Source organism: Conger conger, chromosome 10 (assembly GCF_963514075.1).
Source record: "Conger conger chromosome 10, fConCon1.1, whole genome shotgun sequence".
Lineage (NCBI taxonomy): Eukaryota > Metazoa > Chordata > Actinopteri > Anguilliformes > Congridae > Conger > Conger conger.
In genome coordinates, this window is record NC_083769.1 from 30,867,065 (window position 1) to 30,888,929 (window position 21,865).

At 41.5% G+C, this 21,865-nt stretch overlaps 1 protein-coding gene across 9 annotated transcripts; it reads left to right on the forward strand.

Annotated features, from left to right (window-relative positions):
- The first annotated feature begins 5,797 nt into the window (after window positions 1-5,797).
- LOC133138737 (mRNA export factor) lies at window positions 5,798-20,785 on the forward strand. 9 transcript variants are annotated; one of them, XM_061257737.1, is made up of 25 exons: window positions 5,798-5,912; window positions 6,426-6,508; window positions 6,667-6,780; window positions 7,239-7,330; window positions 7,733-7,799; window positions 7,910-8,018; window positions 8,313-8,399; window positions 8,737-8,773; window positions 8,922-9,031; window positions 9,275-9,374; window positions 9,700-9,737; window positions 9,902-9,978; window positions 11,075-11,186; window positions 11,584-11,684; window positions 13,289-13,385; window positions 13,532-13,636; window positions 13,931-14,023; window positions 14,102-14,188; window positions 14,423-14,509; window positions 14,734-14,805; window positions 14,989-15,096; window positions 17,023-17,129; window positions 17,640-17,715; window positions 18,156-18,350; window positions 19,610-20,785. In XM_061257737.1, the coding sequence occupies exons 1-25, from the start codon at window positions 5,910-5,912 to the stop codon at window positions 19,697-19,699; spliced, it is 2,247 nt and encodes a 748-aa protein (XP_061113721.1). In that variant the 5' UTR covers window positions 5,798-5,909; the 3' UTR covers window positions 19,700-20,785. The 9 variants fall into 9 exon arrangements, 8 of the variants coding, with proteins under 8 accessions (XP_061113721.1, XP_061113720.1, XP_061113719.1 ...); XR_009709760.1 differs by lacking the exon at window positions 5,798-5,912 and having other exon boundaries at window positions 6,022-6,508; window positions 19,610-20,048; window positions 20,433-20,785; XM_061257736.1 differs by lacking the exon at window positions 5,798-5,912 and having other exon boundaries at window positions 6,022-6,508; window positions 19,610-19,695; window positions 19,859-20,785.
- Window positions 20,786-21,865: the final 1,080 nt, after the last annotated feature.

Consider the following 21,865-nt stretch of genomic DNA (forward strand, 5'->3'; position numbering starts at 1 on the left):
TTCATTCAATCATTATCTTCTGGCAACAGAATAAGGTAATGTGTAAAATGTCCTTTGGATCATTAATGTGTAACAGAGATGTGTCAAGCAGAGCTTTTAAACTGAAACCCCTTCTTGATATGTAATCACACAGTAATATGATCTTGGATAGTGCCCTTTCCTTGGTTTATGTGAAGACCTGCAAGCATAAATAATTGTGTATATGTGTTCATATAATGTGCACTCAGAGCTCACTGTAGCTACTGCACAGGCTGGAAGTGGGCTGTGATAGCATTAACGCACCACAGAGCTGGGTTATGGGTGCATATGTCTGGCAGCTGTTTAGCCGGTCGCCTGCCCCCAATGCCCCACCACCTCTTAAATGCAACAGTTAATGTCATTTCTCTGACCTTTACATGTGCATCATTTACCCTGAAAGAGGTGGAGTTTGGTACATGGAGGTAGAATTTTAACATTGTTACTTTTATGGATCAAGTCTTCCGAGGAATTTTTGGTGGAACAATTGGACAGCTTTAGTAACCGTAATGAATGGCAGGTACTTCATCTGAGAGAGGCCACAGCCACAACTCTGCTTGGCTTTCCCACCACAGCAGTTAAATACTTTTCAGCAGCAGCCTGCAAGTGTAAACATCTTCCAGGTCTTTGGACTGAATTAGCAAATGGCACTGGCACACACGTTCATATAGCAGTGGTCTCTGATTGAAGAGTTAAAAGGGACATGGTTTTGGTTATGGCTTTGTTTGTCTGCAGCCTGCACGTGGAAGCAAAGCCTCCCCTCCCGGGCACACACCAGCTGAAGTGCTCAGCTGAGGGATGTCAATCTTGGGGAGGACAATAGGAACAGACCCCCTTTTGTTCTGGTGCAGTGCTCCTGATGACCCACACAGTAAACAGTGGCAGTGGCACGTCTGTGCACTGAGGCCCCTTTGACCAGGAGAAGCAAAGCAGAACCGGAGGCAGAAGACCAACAGTGGATTTCCACCCATTCATTTATCCCACCCACCTGCACAGACACTCTCCCCAGTCTGGCTAACCACACACATTTAATTATTCCCTCCCATCAGTCTCACACACATGCACACAAGCCCCTCCCCACACACTTTACCCACCACTATGTACTCAGTGTAAGAAATAAATACAAAAACTATTGTTTCCGCGCCTTAGATAAGCACTCACACATAGACACCCGCACAAACACCCATACCTCATCCATACCCACCTCTACAGGGGTCTCAAACTCTAGTCCTGGAGGGCCACAGTCTCTGTTGGATTTGGCTGTTTATTTTCAATCGCCACCTAAGTTAGGCCTTGGATAAAAGGTGTGCAGGCTCTGTAGCCAATCAGTAAGTTGAATTTAGCACAGTGCAGAAATGCATCAAAAACCAACGGAGACAGCAGCCCACTAGAATTTGTATTTGAGATCACTGCTCTGCAGCAACACAAACACACTTCTAGACATTAGTTTGTGCCCAGCACACATAGGCATACACTGTTGGTCTCCACAATGGCACATATCCACCACCCCCTGCCATCTCTAACACAAAACATGCATCTACTAATTTCCCCTTTCACACCACCACCCCCTGCTTACTGTCAGATAACACAAAAAAGCACACACTCCGCTCTCTCTCTCCCACCAGCTATATACCTCTTTACCAAATCCATTTAGCCACATGCACAGATCTAAAATACACATACACAAACAGTTTGTGTAACTCAGTCAGTAATTGACAGCTCCTGCAGAGCCTGTGAGCAGGTTTGGGAGGACCTCACAGTTAATTCCCACACATGAGAGGCAGCCGTCCCGCACGGAGGGATACACATCTGTCATGGGGCCCAGGTTGGCTGGCTGGTAACCAGGGACGGAAATGAGCCTGGTGATGAGCAGCAGGGCCTGGGCCCAAATGCAGTATATTATCATTAGCACTCAGGGGGACTAAACAATACCATGCCCAAAATACTGCTGCTAAGTATTGTGCAATCTAAACAAATTTCAAACCCCACATGCACCCTTCCTGATCCAATTACAGATTTCACATTTAAAAAGAATAAAATGTCACACAGGCATTCTCCAGAATGTGGTGTTCTGATTTGTGTCATTTATGTTCCCCTCTGTTAACTTTCCCCATAAAAAACCAATAGCTCTCATGACAAACAAACATACCCATATGACAAAGACAGTTTAACTGTCTGCACACACAAAGGGCTACCAGCGCCACCCCCGAACCCTCAGTCATCCCCATGTGCTTTTCTGCAGCCTGCTTAAACACATACAGGGCCTGCAGGTTGGAGCATGACATCACCTTGCGCAAGCTGCTACGGCGATCCAAAACAACTAGCCCCAGCTCTGCTCTCAGACGGGGGACTCTCGTCCCTCTCGCCTCTCTCTGAACCCCCCGGTACACCCGGCCTTTTTTGATTTGCGCCCTCAACAGCTTTGACAAAGGTCAGATTAATATTTATTTCAAATGTTTTCCTAAATGCCGTAGGCCACGCTCCTTTGAAGGCTGGGGGCACAGCGCAGCGGGCCCCTCTGCAGAGGATACAGTAAAAGTCTCTTTCAAGGTAAACTGACCTTTAAATGGAGCGCTGCGGGGTCACGGGGGTCACATTTTTCCCTGTCTGCATTTTCAGGGCAGCTCGAATGCACACTCCCCGCTCTGGCCTGTTAGACACCCAGCCAGGTGAAGCTGAGCGATTGCGAATGTTCCCCTTCGTGACGGATGCGTCCCCTTCCTCGAGCGGCAAGCGCATATGAGCCACAGCTGTTGGGGAGCAATACTGCTGAAAACTTTTCATCCAACTTTGGTTTTAATGAGTTCAACAAAGCAGCAGAAGTTCTAAATCAAATTTGCTGCAATAGTACAGATAACGAAGCTGATGAGAATGTGAAGGTACATTTTTATATTCAGATGACTAAATATAAATGTTTTCTGATGTGTACTCAATATATTTTTTTTATATTGTGGTGTGATGTTGCTGAACAATCGTCCAATTTGTCCTGTGCTTGTTTGTGGCCACCTGCTCAAGTCTGACCTGGAATGTGTGCCGAACACTGTGTGACAGTGGAATCAGAGCCAAGAAGGGCCTCTGGTTATGCCCAATTGCCTCTCTGTAGAGCTCCAGATAGTGCCAGCACAGTTCCACAGAGAAAAACTGATAAATACACAATTTAGTATTGGATATTTAGTAGTCCTGTGGGACAATTTGATAGTATTTCACAGCTCTGATGGCAGTGAATTTCAGTGTTATTGCTAATACCTTTTTTCTACATGGCCCATCAATAGTACACACTCTGGGGAAATGCAGGTTATGTCTTTATAGGATGAGATTTTATAATTTTGGAAAACATTTTATAACATTTTATAACATTTTAAACATTTTAAACATTTTAAACATTTTCTAACATTTTATATTATGTATGACCTTACATAATCATGCCATGAAGTATTCTTGCACTTCATATACAATATAGCCCTTTGGGGGACACTGAAGTTAATTATAATATCATCCAAATGATTTGTGTAAGATACAGGACTGTGTAATTCTTCACTTGGGTATTTTGACAAGGCTCCTTATCTCATTATATTGTGAGCGGAGCTGTCACTCAGAACACCGAATGATCAGTAACCGCCTCTTTGGGACACTTACTCGATTCCCATTAGTAGCACAGCAATGAGTAAAGCTGCATTTGGCAAAGGCAGATGGGAAATGGGGATAGTGCAGGAGAAGGGAGGGGTGCAGGCGAGTCAGCTCTGTTTTCTATTTGTAGGGATTAAGCTGACAGATCTGTATTTGGTTTCTCTGGGCCTCTGGCTACAGCTAATCCCCCTCACCTGCAATGGTTGCCCCCCTCTCTCCACTGACCCTGCGACCCTCTCCTCTCGCCCAGTGCAAACACTCATCCCGAGACAAGCGCATGACTGGCTGCACTCTGTCTCCGCAGGTTAATGCCTCACACTTGCCAGGGATCTTTCACAATCCAGGAAAACCGCAGGGGTCCCAGCTTTAGGGAAAAAATAACCCCCAGATGTTGTGGCCTTTCACAGATTATGGGTTTTGTTATCAAGAGATAGCAATTAGCCAGCAATTAAGACCCAGTCTCACGGAAGCTGCTTGTCACCGGCACCCAAGAAAAGGGGAGACCCCTATTAAAGTGCTGTGTTAAGGGAAATTTAGGGTCAGAACAAGGGCAGAAATCTCTTCCTTCCATATCACACAACTTAATAAGCTTTGAGCTCAATGAGGAACACAGTTCCTTTACAAGTCAGTTTCTATGAAGCTCAGCTCAACAAAGAAAAACAAAAAAGCAAAGTTTCACAGTTGTGTTACACTTTGTAATGGCGTGACAAGGAATATGAACCCTAATTGTTAACATACTGATGAAACAACGTCAGAGTAATATGAACTCATTTTTGTATTTTTTTCCCCCTTCTAGCCAAATTCAGTGTTTCGGCTGGGCTTATGTGTCTGAACTCAGAGATTTCTGAAAACATGGCTCTTGCTTTTTTTGGAAAATGAAAGCCTTCCCTCCGCAACCCAGTGGAGTCATGAAGGGCTGTGGAATTCCGGACTTTAAGATGGTTTAGCTGCAGGGTCACTGAGGAGCTGAACATGTTTTGAGGGTCTCAGGTTGAAAGCTTGAATTGTGCAGCTGGTGTGGTGAGTGCACATACCCTAAATGAAAGCAGTTATGACATATTTTATAAATTACAGTCATTTCCTGATTTGCAGGACAACACTGCTGTCACTTTGTATTTAACAGAAAACAAACATATTTGGATTCAAAGGCAGCTGTTGAACGCATGTGTGTGCATATGTGGTGGGTGTGCATGCTTGGTAGGGGACGTGTTGTGAGTTACATACGTTCCCCAACAGCAGGTCATATTTACAGGGTTTCAAAAAATGCACAGTATTACAGTCAATAGCTACGTTGCTTTTGCCATGTGACTTTTTCCTGTCTGTGAGATTGCCCAGCCAGGTGCAATTTCTGGTCTGGTCATGCCCATACTATGTCATCTGTCAATTTAAACCTAGGGTACAAATCTGTTCAACAAACAGCACACAGTGTACGCTTTTGGAATTCTGTACACCATAATGTGTCACATGTGATGTACTACACAAAGGGTGTAAGTAAGCTTGGTAAGTTTCAGTTAAAGTAGCCTAGTATTTAGCTCAGTTACTCTATCTAAAAATGCAGAATTCTTTTTATTATAGTTAATAATTATCTACCGTTTTTCAGAATACGATAGTTGCTGTGTCACACGCATTTCTTCTCCTATTCCAGACCTGCCCACTGTCAAATATAAAAAACAAATTTGTTTTTCTGTGTGTGTGCCACAAATCTCATGTTCACTCAGTACGCCCTGTTACTCATCCAATTTTCAGTTAATGGGAGATAATCCCCCATTCTCACCAGCCAGCTTTGACAATGAAAAGACAAAATAGCATGAAGACTTTAATGATTGATCACCAGCTTCTGTTCTACGGAGACAGATGCCACAAGAGGTGCTAATGTGGCACAATACAGCACAATGAGGGGCTAATGGGGCCATAGCATTTTGTAAACAGCCCTACCAATCTAACCCTCTTTGACATGATAAGAGCAAGAGCCCTTACCATTTCTTTACTAGGCCAATTCACTGATAACATGGGCTAACGTTCTTTTATTGAGAAAAAAGTTAGATGGAACACAGTATTTTTAGAATTATTTAAAACAGCCCTGGTGTAAAATCCTTCTATCAGCTGTTAGTACCTGCTATCAGCTGTTTCAAAACATAGCTAAAACTGGTGACACCATGTTGATTAGCCTGGAGCGGTTCTAACTAGTCAACCAACTACCAGTGTTTCAAAACCAAGTTTGAGATGTTTTTTAACACAGCTAAGAATTACACGTTTACTTTATACAAATGGTAATCTTTGTCAGTTATATAAAATAGGCCTACTCAATTCGCCGGTAGATATATTACACACTTTCTCACTTTGAGACTTTTCTGAGGAGAGCAGTGGCTATTTTCAATCAAGTCACGAGATCTGTATCAATTTAAAAAGAGCGTTCACTGTTGGCAATGTGCTTGCTGTCTTGATAAACTACATAGCCTACGTAACAAGTGATAATTCGAAATGGTAGTCTATTGCTAGCCTAGCTAACGTTACTTGCAAGTGGTGAATAGTATTGTGCTGGGGTTAGTTAACAAACGGAAAACAGCTGGCTAGCTAGCTATGTGTGTACTTCTGAATTAAAGCATAGCTTGCACATTTAGTTATCTGGCTAGCATTGGCCATGTTGGCTACGCTACCGACGCTCGACTTTAGCTAGCTTAACGCTAGCACCTTTAGACTGAGATGATCGGCTGTGCATGTTTGAACCAGTCTAACTTTCTATTTAATGTATTTTTCACGACACACATCGAATGTCTGAGAAGTTTGTCGAAGTCGACAGGCTTCGAGCCCAGCTGCAAAATAACCGGTCAGGTGAATTATTTCAACAAGAGACAGAGATAACCAGGTACAGTCACCCACCATTAAGAATTGTCCTGCTAACTAAGTTGGCTCTCTACATTACTTCGTTTTTTTAACAAATGGTTATTATTCAATTAAATAAATGTGTAAATAAAAAGTTAGTCAGCGAATGTTATCCTGTTTTGTTTGTTTGTTTACTCCAAGTCAGGACGTTCTGTCGCGCATCGAAAAAGTTATTCTGGAAATAATAACAAGTCTGACGAAAGAGGAGGCGCCAATGTTGGTCTTTCAAAACAGATCAAGTTGGGCTAATATAAGGTAAGATGGCTAGCCTATGCAAAACTCTTCACTAACGTAGATATAAACCAAAACATTACAGCAAATCTACTTGGTAAGGTAAATTGTAAGGTCATGCCATTGCCTACGTGATCACCAAGACGGTCTGGTTTGTGTGAACAAATCTAGAAAATAGCCTACTTCTTTGATAATTCCTTCAATCCTGAACCTTTGAGGTCTTGAAGCTAAAATAACGTCCTGGCTGAAAATATGCATCAGTCTGATTTCTATTTATTTTTAATGATGATGGAAATTCGATGACAAAAACAGAATCCAAGCCAAATATATAGCCTATTCTGTGTAGACCTCAGGTCAGCACAGTTTGGTAAATGCACATTAAAATGCCTTGTAGGCTGTGTCGATTTAAAATTAGAAATGTTTGTGAGTGTGGGCTCAGTGTTTGCTCTAGCAGCCAAAAATAAGTTGTTTCTTTCATGCAGGTTTGACAGTGCTGTTGGTCTTCACATGGGTCCAGACAGCAATACTGTCAACACTATCAGAAGTGACTGCTCTGCATCTGTTAACAGATTTGGTGAGAGACAACTTATAAGTAAATACGTCTTTATGGAATTATGCTAAACGTGCAAACATCACACATTTATAAATATGAGCTGAATCTGATTTCTGGAGTGGAATCTCCTGGCAGGAACTTCCTTGTAGTGATGCATTTTGTAGTGATTAATAAATTGCAACAGGTGCTGATACTTTGTATCAAATATTAGGACAGATTATTTAATATCTGTTGTACCATTTTCAATGGTTCATTTGAGTGTATAAAGCAATCCTTTCAACAAGCATAAGTATAATTTCTAGCTAGCTGAAGCTAGAAATGTAATGTTAAAAGACACAGTGGAATTACTATAAGGAGATAAAGATGGTACCCTAATGCAGTCATTACATTTATACAGATCATGTCTGTTCCTCTCTCTGGCAGCATTGACCCTGAAGGTCTTGTCTGCAGTCTATAAACTTGTGCAAAGCAACACCTATGCCACCAAAAGGTACTATACATACCCAATCAATGCTCCAGACTGGCTTTTAATGAAACGAGTGCTTAAACATCTGATTGAGCTGTATGATTTACCAGGAGTATATGCTCTTGCTTCTACAGGGATATCTATTACAACGATACCCAGCTTTTTGGGACTCAGAGGACTGTGGATTCCATTGTAGATGATATTTCCTGTATGCTCAAGGCCCCTCGCAGGAGCCTACACGTGGTGTGTGTGTCTGGATCTCTGCACCTTTATATTTCATATGGTTCTCAACATAAAGAGGAAGGGGTCCCCTAATAGTTTATCACAATTAAAAAACACATGCTTTTCTTACCCGCCTATGTGTTCGTATGCTATTTAGTCTCACCGTGGTATGTTAATATCACGGATGACATTTCTGGAGGAAGCACCTGCTTCTGATTCATGTTTTTACAGTTGGTTCACACTGATGGCAATGAGCTGCAAAAAAAATTGACAAAAAAAATAATTTCATAACCGTGAATGGTTATACACCTGCAGCTTGCAACGTCTAAGGGATTCCTCTCTGGTGATCTCAGCTACATGGAGGAAGATGGCACAAAAGTGAACTGCAGCTCCAGAGTGACTGTGAGTGCACAAGATGTACTGATGACACTATCGTAGCTTTAGCATAACACACTAACATTGCAGCAACGTCATAATGATTGTTGACAGAAATGGAAGAAACCCAGTGAGGGCATTATACTGCTGGGCATAGCATTTTAAATTGGGTAATAATAATAATAATAATAATAATAATAATAATACAAATATTTGCAAAGGAATAAATCTCGGATTAGATCATGGATCATTCCTTCCATTCAAAATAGTTACAATGCAATTTCATGTCTCCACCGTAAAGGATTGAACTCAGTTTGGTTTTGTTCTGTGATTGATATACTGCTGTTTCTCCCTTGATTTTTAGGCTATGTCAGTTTCATCCAATGTCTGTGGAATAAAGAGTATCCTTTTGTAGATGTCCCATATTCTTCTTTTATATCCTCCCAGCAAATGTCTGTAGAATGAAAATACTTAAAACTCAAAGGTCATGTGTACTCAGAATGTGACTTTGCCCAAATATGCAGCTAAAGTTCACCTTAACTCATTTAGATATTTCGTCACAGGCAAAGTTTGTTTTAATTGTTGAAAAAGACGCAACATTCCAGAGGCTTCTGGACGACGGGTTCTGCAGTAGGCTGGCTCCATGCATCATAATTACAGTAAGTCTTTTACTATTTAGTCTTGTACAGACACAATGTGGAAGTGCTTAGGTGAGATCAGCAGTGAAATATCTAATTCTGTGTCAGTTCCTTTCATCGTGCTCCAGTTATTACTTTATTCGTCTATTTAATCGAAAATTATGTTTTGACTCTTTGCTAGGAAACCTTTTCCTGAACATTTCCATCCAGAAACATTCCAGTGCTAGTAAAGTAGTCACTCTGCGCTGCTGTTGTGTCTCCTAGGGGAAGGGTGTCCCAGATGTCAACAGCAGGCTGATGGTGAAGAAGCTGTGGGATACCCTCCATGTTCCCATCTTCGCTCTGGTGGATGCAGACCCACATGGTACCGCCCTTCCCTACCTCATACTCAAGAGGGCCCTGGCAGTCCCTCTGCGCATTTCGGAAAAGCAGTCACGGGTGCTTGTGTGACCCTGCAGCCGTCAGCGATCTGAGTAATGTGTCATGGTCATGAAGTCGGGCCAGATTGTGTGATGTAACCCACTGGAATCACTGAGGTCCCGTGGACTGTCATTTTTGCTTTCGATGAGTCCCATTTCTTTTACATCGTGAGACGTGTGTGTAATGGTCTATTTCTTTCCTGTGGATTACAAGTCTTGAATAATTGTTACGGTATGGTTGTGATTAAAGTCTGTCTGTACTTTTCCTAGGCATTGAAATAATGTGTATCTACAAGTATGGATCTGTGGTAAGAGTTCTGTACTGTTTGTTTTGATGCTTCATCCCCTGAAGGCCTTGAAACTTTTCAGTTTTGCAATATGTAATTATTAACTTTCCTCAGTGGGGAAGCTTTGCCCATGTGATCATATGCAGTTATCATTTGGAAAAGCCATGCTCTGTTTTTCCCCTCAGTCCATGTCCTTTGAAGCTCAGAATCTCACCGTCCCAAGCGTGATGTGGCTGGGCCTCCTCCCGTCTGATATTGAGAGGTGTGGAGATAACCTTATTACTTTAAACGTGATAGTTTTATGTTGCCAAAGGTGTCAAATGAAGCAGTCTGCATCAACAGACATTTCCTCTACTGCAGAATTCCCAGAATAACCAACCAAGTGGGTGCTCAGATTCCATTGGAAAAACACATTTGTGTTTACCATTTCAAGAGCACACGCCTAAAAATCTTTTGGAAGAACCTCTGACTTTGATGTTTTGTTGATCCCAAGCTCAAGTTCATGCCCCAGTATGTAAACGAGCAGTGTGGTTTCTGAGCTGTAAATGAATAAGCAAGCATTTACAACCTTCTCTTTCCTTTTTAAGATGCTAATTGTCCCAAGCCCATTTTATGCTTATTTTGTGTAGTTCCCTTGAAATAATTGTGGTTATAATTATCATTGGGCTACATTTTATTATAAGAAAAAAAATGTTTTATAACAGTTGCTCTGTTATAAATATGTTATTACCACAAAAATGTATTTTTTTTTTAAGTTTGCTAATTTTATAAAGGTGATTCCTTGTCATTAAATGGTGGCCGTCATTTAAACAGGCATGCTTAATCATGCAAAACAGTTAAAAGAGGTTCAAGGCAAATCACAAGGACAGTTTTTTAGCCACCTTATCAGTCTCCACAACCTCTATTGATAGAACCCTAATACAGTCCTGGAGGGTCATTCTGTGAGCTGTTTTTTGTTCCAACCAATTAACTTAGTTTTACAACAGCTGCAGCACTGCTAAATCCTTAGGATACACTTCGGCTGCAGCTGGTGCTTATACAAGGTGTAATTCAGCCGATTAAATGATTAAGAGCAACGGATCGGCCCTCCTTGGTCACCCCTGGCCTAATACCTTCAATTTATACTTTATACTGTATGCCTGCTTCCAAACTCAGATATACCTTCTACAGATCACATCCAATGGGACATCTGATACCTACCATAGCCAATGATGGGCTAAAGTTTTATTAGATCTAGTTTTTGTCCGTTATTGTCCCCCTAGACATTATAGCACTTTAATTGTTGAGAATACTTATTCCAGCATGTTAGGACTGTGGGTGTTTAATAAACTGTTTATCATTAAAATATTCTGTTTCAGACTGAGGGTTCCAAAGGATGTCCTGATTCCATTCACAAAGAAGGATGAGAGCAAACTGACAAGCCTGCTAAAGCGGCCCTATATTGTCTATCAGCCTGCATGGGAAAAGGAGGTAAAGCCATGAGAAAACAGACCCTTACTGGAACAACATTCTCATCTGCCTTTTGTTTCAACCAAACTCTCAAGTACTTAATTGGATCAATTTTGGAGCCTGTTAAGTCAAAATTGCCATGTTTCCTAGAGTCCTGTAGCAAATATTTAGATTTGTGGCTTTACTGGTACAGGACAGACCACCTGGATGTTTTACAACAGTGTTTCAATTGTGCAAGCATGACACACCAACGAAATATGTGAGCATGTATGCATGTATGCATGGACACCCAAATACGGGTATGCAGGAAAGATAAATGTTTCTCTGGATATGGAATTGATTTGGGCGCTGATTAATGTTTGATGCCCATCATCAGATAACGTATGTTCTTTTAACTTGAAATACATTTTTGTTGCAGATGGAGATGATGCTGAAACTGAGACAGAAAGCTGAAATACAATCCCTGACATCATTAGCTCCAGACTTCCTCACTAGTGTGTACCTGCCAAACAAACTGCGGTATGGGGGTTGGATATGATTCCACACTGCCCTCTTGTGGCAGGTGGCCTTATGCTATTTCTTCTAAAGACTGCAATCCTATTTGTGCTGTTTTAGTGGCCATCTGTTCATTTAATGAAGTCTAGCAATTTAATAGCAATTATAATGTACTTGTATGCAAGATCGAAGACAAAGGGTAGTTACAGTAATTATTTGTTAAGTATATATATTATTTTCTTCACGTAATAAAATGGTTCTATTCAAGTAAGTTTGGCTCTTATGTGATGTTATGACAGTTTATGGGTGAATTGAAAGTAGAATACAATACAAGTGGAATACAAGATTGTACCAACCATGGTTATTTTTTCATTTAACATACACTACCATTCAAATATTTGGAAACAATGGGACATTTTTATGTTTTTTGAATGAAATTGATACCTTTCTTCATCAAAGTAGCATTATAAATTGATACAGCCAATGTACTGACAATGTTGCAAATCGCTTCATTACACAACAACTGTGCTGTGTAATGAAGATAAGAAAATGTCTTTCAGTTGCTACACTATGTAGTACACTGGCATTTGTAAAGTTCAATTTTGGTTTTAAAATGGCTAAAAATAAACTGTTTTTTCTCAACTCCAGATCAATTGCTGTTTTGAGCTTTTCCATGTGTCAGGTTGGCAAGAACATAAATATTTCATACAAAGGTGTGTACTACTGTATTGCAAACTTCTCAGGACAGAAAGAAGCGAAAGGTCCAGATGCACAACTGTGAGAGAGGTACCCCACAGGACTTCAGCTGGCAGCTTCATTGCACCTGCAAAAAAGACGATTCTGGGATGCTAGCCTTAGAACGTTAAATCTTTGTGTCCTTTTACCCATTTTAACCCTTTTCTATTGTTTGCCAATTCCAGAAGTGGCTTCTTTGAAAACTGATTGTTACGATTGTCCATGTTGCATAATGTGCCACATGCTTTTCCGTAGTGGTGCTTCGTCATCACTGCGCGTTCAAAACAAATTGTAGTGATGGTGTTACGGCTTACTACAAACTAGCTGGCCTGCTACACTGGATTCTGGGGCGATTTAGCGTAGGTGTAGTACTGCATAACACAAAGATTCACTGGTACGCTAATATGAATAATGTGATATTGTAATAATACAACAATGTTTATGTTGTGGTTGAGTTATTGTTGCGAACATGGTCATCAGACTGTTGGCAGGCTCACTTCATGCCGACGGAAGCACGCTAACATTAGCTAGTTGCATAGGTTTGTTTTCTTTTTAGCTCGTGCAATCGGCGTCATAACTAGCCAGTTCGCGAAGATGTTGCGCAATATGTATTCTTTTTGTTAGCCAGTCGAGCGAGCTTTAGGAATATGCCAGTCAGCTATGTCGGAATGCATTTGTGGGTGTAGCTAGTGAGATGATCCAGTTGTTATGCTGTTTAGTTATAATTTAATTTGTGCACACTGTATAGCTGGTTAGGATGACAGGAATACTGATATCATTGGCTCATAATATCTCTCTGGTAAAAATAGCTGCTGTATGTTGATTTACTGTACGGATATTATTTTAAGCTTGCTAGCTAAAATTTGCTGACAAAATCATATATTTTTTGTTAGATCTACAATGAGCTTGTTTGGGGCAAGTTCTGGTTTTGGAGCTGGAGGCAGCAGTGTATTTGGTAGTGCAACAACGGATAGCCACAATCCCATGAAGGTAAAGTAATTCCTGCACGTTAGATTTATTGCTGCTGATTTTCAGTCATTTACACATTTAGAATTTTTGAAATTGTTAGAACTAAAGCTTTTATTGTATTTCCAAGAAACTGAAACTGGAAATAAAAATGTGCAACATTGTTGCAGGATGTTGAGGTCACCTCCCCTCCTGATGACAGTATCAGCTGCCTGGCTTTCAGCCCTCCAGCCATGCCAGGGAACTTTCTTATTGGTGGCTCCTGGGCCAATGATGTAAGTGTTTTTCATGCCTGTCATGTGACATCATCTTTGAGACCTGTCCATTAACTCAAATTTGCATTAAAATTCAGTTTATGAAGTGCTACTTTGCATGCAACATAGTGCTGCATAATGTGTTTTCTTTCAGTTTCTCCTATTGCTTGCTAGGTAGTTATCTGTCAAATTGTAAATAGCCAAAGCTTCTTCACTCACACAATCAGACCTTTTATTTATAAGTTAGGTTAATTGAAATTCTCCAATTGACGTGGAATTGTTGAATCTTTGCATCATATTTCGTGTTTTATGTAGGTGCGGTGCTGGGAAGTGCAGGACAATGGGCAGACCGTCCCCAAGGCTCAGCAGATGCACACAGGCCCTGTTTTGGATGTCTGCTGGAGTGATGTAAGCCTCCAAAGGTTTTTGGTCAATGGAATGTCTGTTGTTGCTGAGTAGTCACAGTTATCTTTGTTCATTTCACAGGATGGGAGCAAGGTCTTCACTGCCTCCTGCGACAAAACTGCCAAAATGTGGGACCTTAACAGCAACCAGACAATGCAGATAGCTCAGGTAAGAAGCAGAGCCTTTTGTTATCCGAAGTGTGCTTGCAACAGTGGCGGTGGATTGGTAATTCGGAAGTGGCTTTACAGACGACCACAGAAGCATTTTTCAGGGTGAAGAAGAAAGTACATGTCCCTGTAAACAGAAATATGAAATCTTAATGATAAAACTAGTGCTGAATCACTTGAAATTCTGTGACATAATCAAAGCCTTCTGCATGTCCCCCTCCGTGTTGTTTTAAAGCATGAAGCACCCATTAGAACTGTCCACTGGATAAAAGCACCCAACTACAGCTGTGTCATGACAGGAAGCTGGGACAAAACTCTTAAGGTATGATTTGTTAAATAAATATTTGTAATATTCTACAAGAAAGCTTGCAAAATCTTTAGTTCTTTTCATGGCATTCGTTGCAAACGCACATTTTTATCAGTTGCACTTCCTGTGGTGGAGCCTGATAATCAGCCGTGTCCTTGATCCTGTTCATATTCATAAAAAAATGTGATGTGATTTGATTTGACCCTTCTTACATAATGTGGTCCTTTCTGCTTTGCTAGTTCTGGGACACGCGGTCCCCGAGCCCCATGATGTTCTTACAGCTGCCGGAACGGTGCTACTGCGCCGACGTGGTGAGGAACTGCAGCCCCCTCTGCTCTCTGCTCTTTCACTCATGTCCGCTCCCGTCCACCATTTCCCCCTGGAGCTGTAGTGGTTTGTAATGCAGAGGGATGGGGGAATGATAAGGATTCTGTTAGGTTTATGTGGCAATGTTTGAGGCTGAGGAGGGCCCTTTGACCCTTGCTCTTGGTCAGGTGTACCCAATGGCAGTGGTGGCTTCGGCGGAGCGCGGGCTAATTGTGTACCAGCTGGAGAACCAGCCCTCGGAGTTCCGCAGGATAGACTCCCCGCTCAAGCATCAGGTGACTGCCCCTCTGCCTCTCTCAGATCTCCGTCTCTCCCGCTGTCTCATTCCCTCTCGCATTTGTAGCCGTTTTGTGTTTTTAATTTTAGTCTATTTATATTGTCCTTATCACACCCTCCCTTTATCTTATCTTCATCTTCACCACACTTTCTGTCCTTTTCTGGCTTTATACAGCTGAATGCAACACTTTGAGACATTTTTATGAAAGGTGCTGTATAATAAAAACATATTATTATTATCATTATTATTATTATTATTATTATTATTATTATATTCTCTCTACTTGTGAAGCAGACTAAATCACAAACTGTGATTTGTAAATTTTTTGTTAGCTGTAGTGTACAGGGACTCTGAGTGATGATTCTCATTCTTCTTAGCATTGCTTTTGTATGCCTGAAGCATCTGATGCCATGAGTACCAGTGCATGATAATTCTTTATGAGAAGCTTACTTTTTCCATCACTGTGGATTAGTGTGGATTATTTTGTGCACATTCTGCATTTTTTTAACGGCCTACTGAGGCTGCCAACTGGACTACAACATACATTTGAATGTTGTATTAAATAAAATAGCAGATATCAATTATATTTGATTATATGTGAATGTCTATTGTACATTTTGCATTATTACTACATTGCCTTAAAGTGAATAGGCACCTTTATGTACTTCTGGTTATGTGCTGTCTGTCCACAAGGGGGTGCAAGAAGGGCACAAAAGCAAAGGAAGGTGGCATTCCACTTGCAGATCTTGCATACATCATTGGCGGATCATAATAAAATTGGAAGCAGGGTTGGTTAACCACCCTTTATAGGTAAATTTACAATATTATCGTTTGTAATAGCGAAGAGAAGTAAACAGAAAGACCATCTGTCGCAACATAACATAAAATCAGTCTAGATTAATTTATTTTAAACTAACAGTTAAACCCTGATTTTTATACTGACCCTGGGAAGTAGAAGTGAAGTAGGCTATGTTGTAATGAAAACTATCCGGTTTCAGTTTGGCAGCCTGTATAAACAGTCCTTTTATAGATATTTTTTGTTCTTGTTTGCCAACACGATCTACTTGGTTAGAGGCGGGCACTGCCTGTTTATTTACAGTGTTCCCTGCTGAGGCAAAAACACACTCCAGTTGAACAGAAGTGGCAGGAATCCTCAGCTGTTTCTACACTAGCTGTGCAGTGGTCTTCTACCACACACGGAGACTGGTCAAATTGCAGTGACACTTGCTTTTATACATCATCATCTCCTGCTGCAGAACATTGATCGGCTATGCTGTGCACCAGTCATTCGGAAGATAGAGATAAGATTTTGGATGTTAGGTTTGGTTGTTAGGTTTAGGTTTTTTCACACATATGAAAAAATGTTCATTTGAATCATTTAGATGATTTTTAACTCTTGACAGCTCTACTGCTTTGTAGTTTATTAGCTCAGATGGTAATGATATAGTAACCATTCTTCATAATCCACTTATTCACTGTAATAGGTCAAATGATAATAGATAAAGCAGGAAACTCTTTCACACAAATTTTATCCAGCTAAATTGCAGGCTAGTCATAACCAATAAGTGTATAAATTAGTCATTTATTCTGTTTTTCAGTTGTAAGAAACAGAAGTGATGTCTCCTTGAGCCGCTTCATTGTTTGACAAAAACCTAAATGGGAGCTGAGAAATTTATGTTTGTTATCATACAATTTCACTGCCAAGTCCTGTGGAAGGTTCGGAAAGTGCTGCCTTCAGTCTGCCTGCAGTGCATCCTCCCTCTGTTACATTCCTCAGTCCGCTGTTCAGTATCATACGGCCACAGCTGGCCACACATACGCCACTGTGCTTAGATGTGCCCGGCTACAGCCAGACCTGGCTGACTCTCGGGCTCAGAGAGGGCAGCTGCTGTTGGTGCTAAGCAGGCCTCTGCTTCTCCCTCAGCACCGCTGTGTGGCCATCTTCAAGGACAAGCAGAACAAACCTACTGGCTTTGCCCTGGGGAGCATCGAGGGACGGGTGGCCATACACTACATCAACCCCCCAAATCCGTGAGTGCACCGCCTAGTCCAGAGCTGCCCAACCCTGTTCCTGCGGGTCTCCACTCCTACCCTAACAAAAGCCACCTAGGGATCTCATGGAGCCGCGAACTGGTTGAATCAGGTGTGAAAGTAGTGTTCAAATGAAGACCTACAGGACTGTAGATCTCCAGGAACAGGGTTGGGCAGCTCTGCCGTGAATGTGCCCCACTACCCCAGACTGAGGCATGTTGTGATGCTGTTCAGTTCAGATACCTCCTCAGATTTCATCATATTAAACATTAACGTTAGGTGTTCTTACAAACCATAATTGTTTATGTTGTGCTGCTAATGTAAATTCACTCTGTAATCTGCATCTTTTCAAATGCTTCAGACATTTTTTGTATGAGAGCGAATAACACATGCTTAATCCAGCGACAGCCTTTTAATCTCATGGTTGTATGACTCTCCTGTCAACTCACATATACTTTGTGTGCTTTTGGGAATGTGGTGTGTGTGTGTGTGTATGCATTTGTGTTGTAGAGCCAAGGACAACTTCACTTTCAAGTGCCATAGGTCCAACGGAACCAATACGGCAACTCCACAAGATATTTATGCTGTGAGTTAAATTGTCTGTTGCCAGTGACTCAGCAGAGTATTAGCAGATTGCTTTGATTACTGCCAGAGGGGACAATATGACTGTATAAAGGCAGGAGCTGGAACAGATTTACTCCTGTTTAGAGCAGCGGAACTCAAACTGCGCTTGGTATGTGTATTTGGATCAGTAGTCCATCCACCACAGCCTCTATTCAGCTGGTCTGTGGAAAGGCACAATTATAGTTACGGAAATTAGATTACAAAACATAATAAACTGGTGTGCACTAATACTTAATACTGAATGATCACTAAATGTGTGTGATGGGAGGCATCTCAATATGTCTCAGCATTAGAAGTGCACTTACTGTTTTGCAGTCTCTCTTTTCCCCTAATTTCCAAGCAGTATACTAAAGTGATTTATTTTTAGGATGCCGTTCAGTCAGCCTGTTGCTTCTTGGATAGGTGAACGCCATCTCGTTTCACCCTGTCCATGGGACCCTGGCCACCGTGGGGTCAGACGGGCGCTTCAGCTTTTGGGACAAAGATGCTCGGACTAAGCTGAAGACGTCTGAGCAGCTGGACCAGCCCATCACCGCCTGCTGCTTCAACAACAACGGCAATATCTTCGCCTACGCATCCAGCTATGACTGGTCAAAGGTAACACAAAGACGGACCTTTGAGTGAGGGCCTTGGCTTATCAGCCATTTTCTGTGTTTAATTTTTTATATTGACTCTACATTGAGTGTACTTTTTTTGTAGATATCATGCTTTCCCTTGCACCTTGGGTCCTATAGTCACAGGTTTGAACCTTTGCCACTCCAGACGTCAGCCTGTTTTTCTCTGCAGTTTAGTGTGGGTGTGAGTCTATGGCATCGTTAGTTCCCAGCGCCATGCCAACCTCAGGCGGGCTGTGAGAGCTCATCTCCTCCTGTCATCTTTACATGGCTGCAGGGAGCAGAGAAAGTGACTGCAGTGACAAATTAGATTTGAAAATGGGGAGGAAAAAGAGAAATGATGGGTGTTTGTCTCCTTTAGTTCCCCTGTGCTACTACTAATCTTAGGACTGCATAAAGGTCACAAAGTTTGACATGAATATTAGCCTTCCTGACCTTTCTCATTAAATGTTCACAGTGCAAACCTTTCCCACCAGAAAGACCTTAAACAGTGTTTCTGCAGTTTAAGGAGACAGTGCATTGGGTGTTTGTTTAGTTAGTAATAAATACTACAGGACCTTCCAGTAAATGGATTATTTCTGTTTCCAACAAGACATATTTGAGGTAGCACATACTTAAGACTGTTATCAGCTTAAGAGCAGACATACTTCCAAGAATAACTGCGGCACGCCTCAAAGGCCAGTCCTATTTCGCATGTGTATACTTGTATGGGGTGTAAATCTGACTGGCACCATAGTTATGCAGATAAAACCCATGTCTCTCTGTCTGTTTAGATAGGGTTTTGGATCAATACTTTAATGAAGTTCCCCTAATTGATTCCCAAGCAAGATAAAGGATAGAAATGACCTCACAATAATATATCTATGAACTGTTATATTGAACTATTGTAATGCCTTGCTTCCAGCAGCTTTCAGATATGCCTTGAATAAATGACTGCCTTTAATTACAAATTAGTGGCTTGGGCTATATAGACAGCAACCTAATTATACTGTGTATTTTAATTGACTGTGAATTGTATTACTTGTATTGTTTTTTAATAAAATATTATTTGACTTCTCTGGCCATTCAAATAGAAATAAAATACTTGTATGTATGTTTGATCACCTGTCTACATAGCAATGCTTCTTAGAGCTGACATCACTGAACCTGCAGTTCATGCTGCTTGATCGTAGCCCCAACTCCCTTGTTCCCTGTGTTCACTAACAATGTGCTCAGCATGGGCTCCCATGTGTTTGACTCTAGGGACATGAGTACTACAACCCCCAGAAAAAGAACTACATCTTCCTGCGCAATGCAGCGGAGGAGCTGAAACCCCGCAACAAGAAATGGTGAGAATGGGCAGCGGCTCCCTCTGTTACCCTGGCAATGGTGCCATCGGGGAGTTGCTGCCTTCATCCCTCCAATCCTGTCAGTGATACGTGGTAGTTGCCAGGGACCTCCCAGTATCCCATGGGGCTTTGCATGAAGGGGTTTGTGTTTTTGCTGTTGTAGAAAAGCAGGGAGGCTCGCTCAACCCCGCGTGCAGCAGTGTGCGAGTGCTGACTGGTGCCTGAAGCACAGCTAAGCTCTGAAGAGCAACCGACAGCACGGAAGGGTGTGCTCTAGTAGCTAGAAATATACTGCAGGATGCAGAGCATATAGGACATGCCTGGCCCAGTGTGGGCTAAGTTTGGGAAAAGGAGTAAGTATGCTGGAAACAGTTTTTACTTGGTGACACTGGGTGTAAGAAGAGCAATGACATCTAATGACCAACAAAATAACTCACAATGGTGGTTGCCAGAAATGTATCAGGTGGACAAAAACAACCTGAAATGTTCTCATGAATCCTGGAAAATGTAGCAAAATATAGAAAATGTTATAATGTATAAACAGAAAATGGTGGTGGGTCTTAGCCAAGTGGTGGGTCTTAACCCGTTGAAAGGGTAGCGATTGTTAACATTCACACAAATTGTTGATATTATTGCAAGCTGTATTTTTCTCATTTTTCATGAAAAGGCCAACAATAAAAGTCATTGCAAACGAAACGGACGCCCAAATGACTGATTGCTCCCCCTCCTGTCTTTAGATTCTTCCAGCTGTGTCACATCTGTTCTGCGAATCCTGGGTTCGACAAGTGCACAGAAGACCTGCCTTTTTATGTATATACTACAGAGCTTCTTTTGATTCTCGGCTGGACCAATGGCGGGGCATTGCTTGTAAATGGACCAATTGGTAAAGGTCTTAAATCCACTGGCTTTCCCATTGGTGTGGCCTTTGGTCACATGAGGACCAGGAGTCTGGCGTGGATTATTTTTTATGTCTGAATTTGTTTTTGTTTTTTTGCAACCAAAATAAATGACTTTTAATATGTTTCACTGCTATTATGTAATGTAGTCTTGTACATGCATTGTGAAAAATAAAAGTAATTGTTCAGTCCTACAGGCTTCCCCCAAATACTTTATTCTTAGTTTCTGCATTTGTTCCTGTAAGTAGGAGGGCAGTGAAATCTAAATAATTGAAAATATATTGAAATATGTTGTGCATTATGGTTGAAGATATATTAAGCTTTCTGAACTCTCCCTCTCCTGGCAGTTAAAATAAGTGTCCACTAGGAGGAGGACATCATCTGCAAACGTTGCCTCTTGTATTGTTCAGAGTTGTAACTGGAGGAGAAGGCTTATTATAAAGACAAAACGGTGGAGGCTTCACCCGCTGGATCAAAGGTATGTTTATTCAAATGAGTCTGCAAGAGAAACAGCCAGCAAAGGAATTGGGCATTTATCATCAGAGTACCAATGAAAGGGGAAACAAGGGTTGGTGTGAAAACTGGGTAGGTGAGAGGTGAGAAGTGTCTCTGAGAACAGAGGAGAAATGAGAGAAATGGTGAGAAACATCCACTTTATTGGGGTCATTAGAACATTGCCTCACTATGACCGTACTGTCAATGTGGTATGGACACTTTTTGTGTTCTCCAAGGTCCCTTTCATTGAGAAGTGGAAGTTCATCAAGGAAGAAGTCCCAAGTGGCTAGCTCAGGGGTGTTCCCTTTTAGTGGTTGTGTTTTTAGATACCAAGTAACAGACTGATACAGTCCTATACACATCAACAAAGATTACCAGAGCTGGCACAATAACCATATTTCAACGGGGAGGGAGTTCCAGCTGAATGGAAATGGTACAATTGGTTCGGTTTGTTCCACACACCTCCCTGATCTATTGTAGGGCTGTAAGTGCAGGCCTGATGGATGGCAAGGCTCGCCTGCATCGAACATTCACTTAATCCTCAGCTATTGTGTGAATTGAGCATGACATATTGAGTTCAAACGCATCTGTGTCACAATAAACCCCGTTGGTAACTGCCTGCATGAATGTAGCATGAACATAGCAGCAACGTTTTCGTTTTGGGCAATAATCTTAAAATCATAGAGAAAATGCAATATGGGTCTTTGCAGTATAAACACCAGTGCTTCCAAAAAAGTGAAAGAAATAAAGGCCAACCTTTGAATGAATGAATGATATGG

Excerpts from the sequence above, each read along its gene's own strand:
- LOC133138737 (XM_061257734.1), top strand. The coding sequence starts at position 6,414 with ATGTCTGAGAAGTTTGTCGAAGTCGACAGGCTTCGAGCCCAGCTGCAA. Across the intron at positions 6,509-6,666 it reads CAAGAGACAGAGATAACCAG|TCAGGACGTTCTGTCGCGCA; the intron begins GTACAGTCACCC and ends GTTTACTCCAAG. Across the intron at positions 18,351-19,609 it reads CCAGCTATGACTGGTCAAAG|GGACATGAGTACTACAACCC; the intron begins GTAACACAAAGA and ends GTTTGACTCTAG.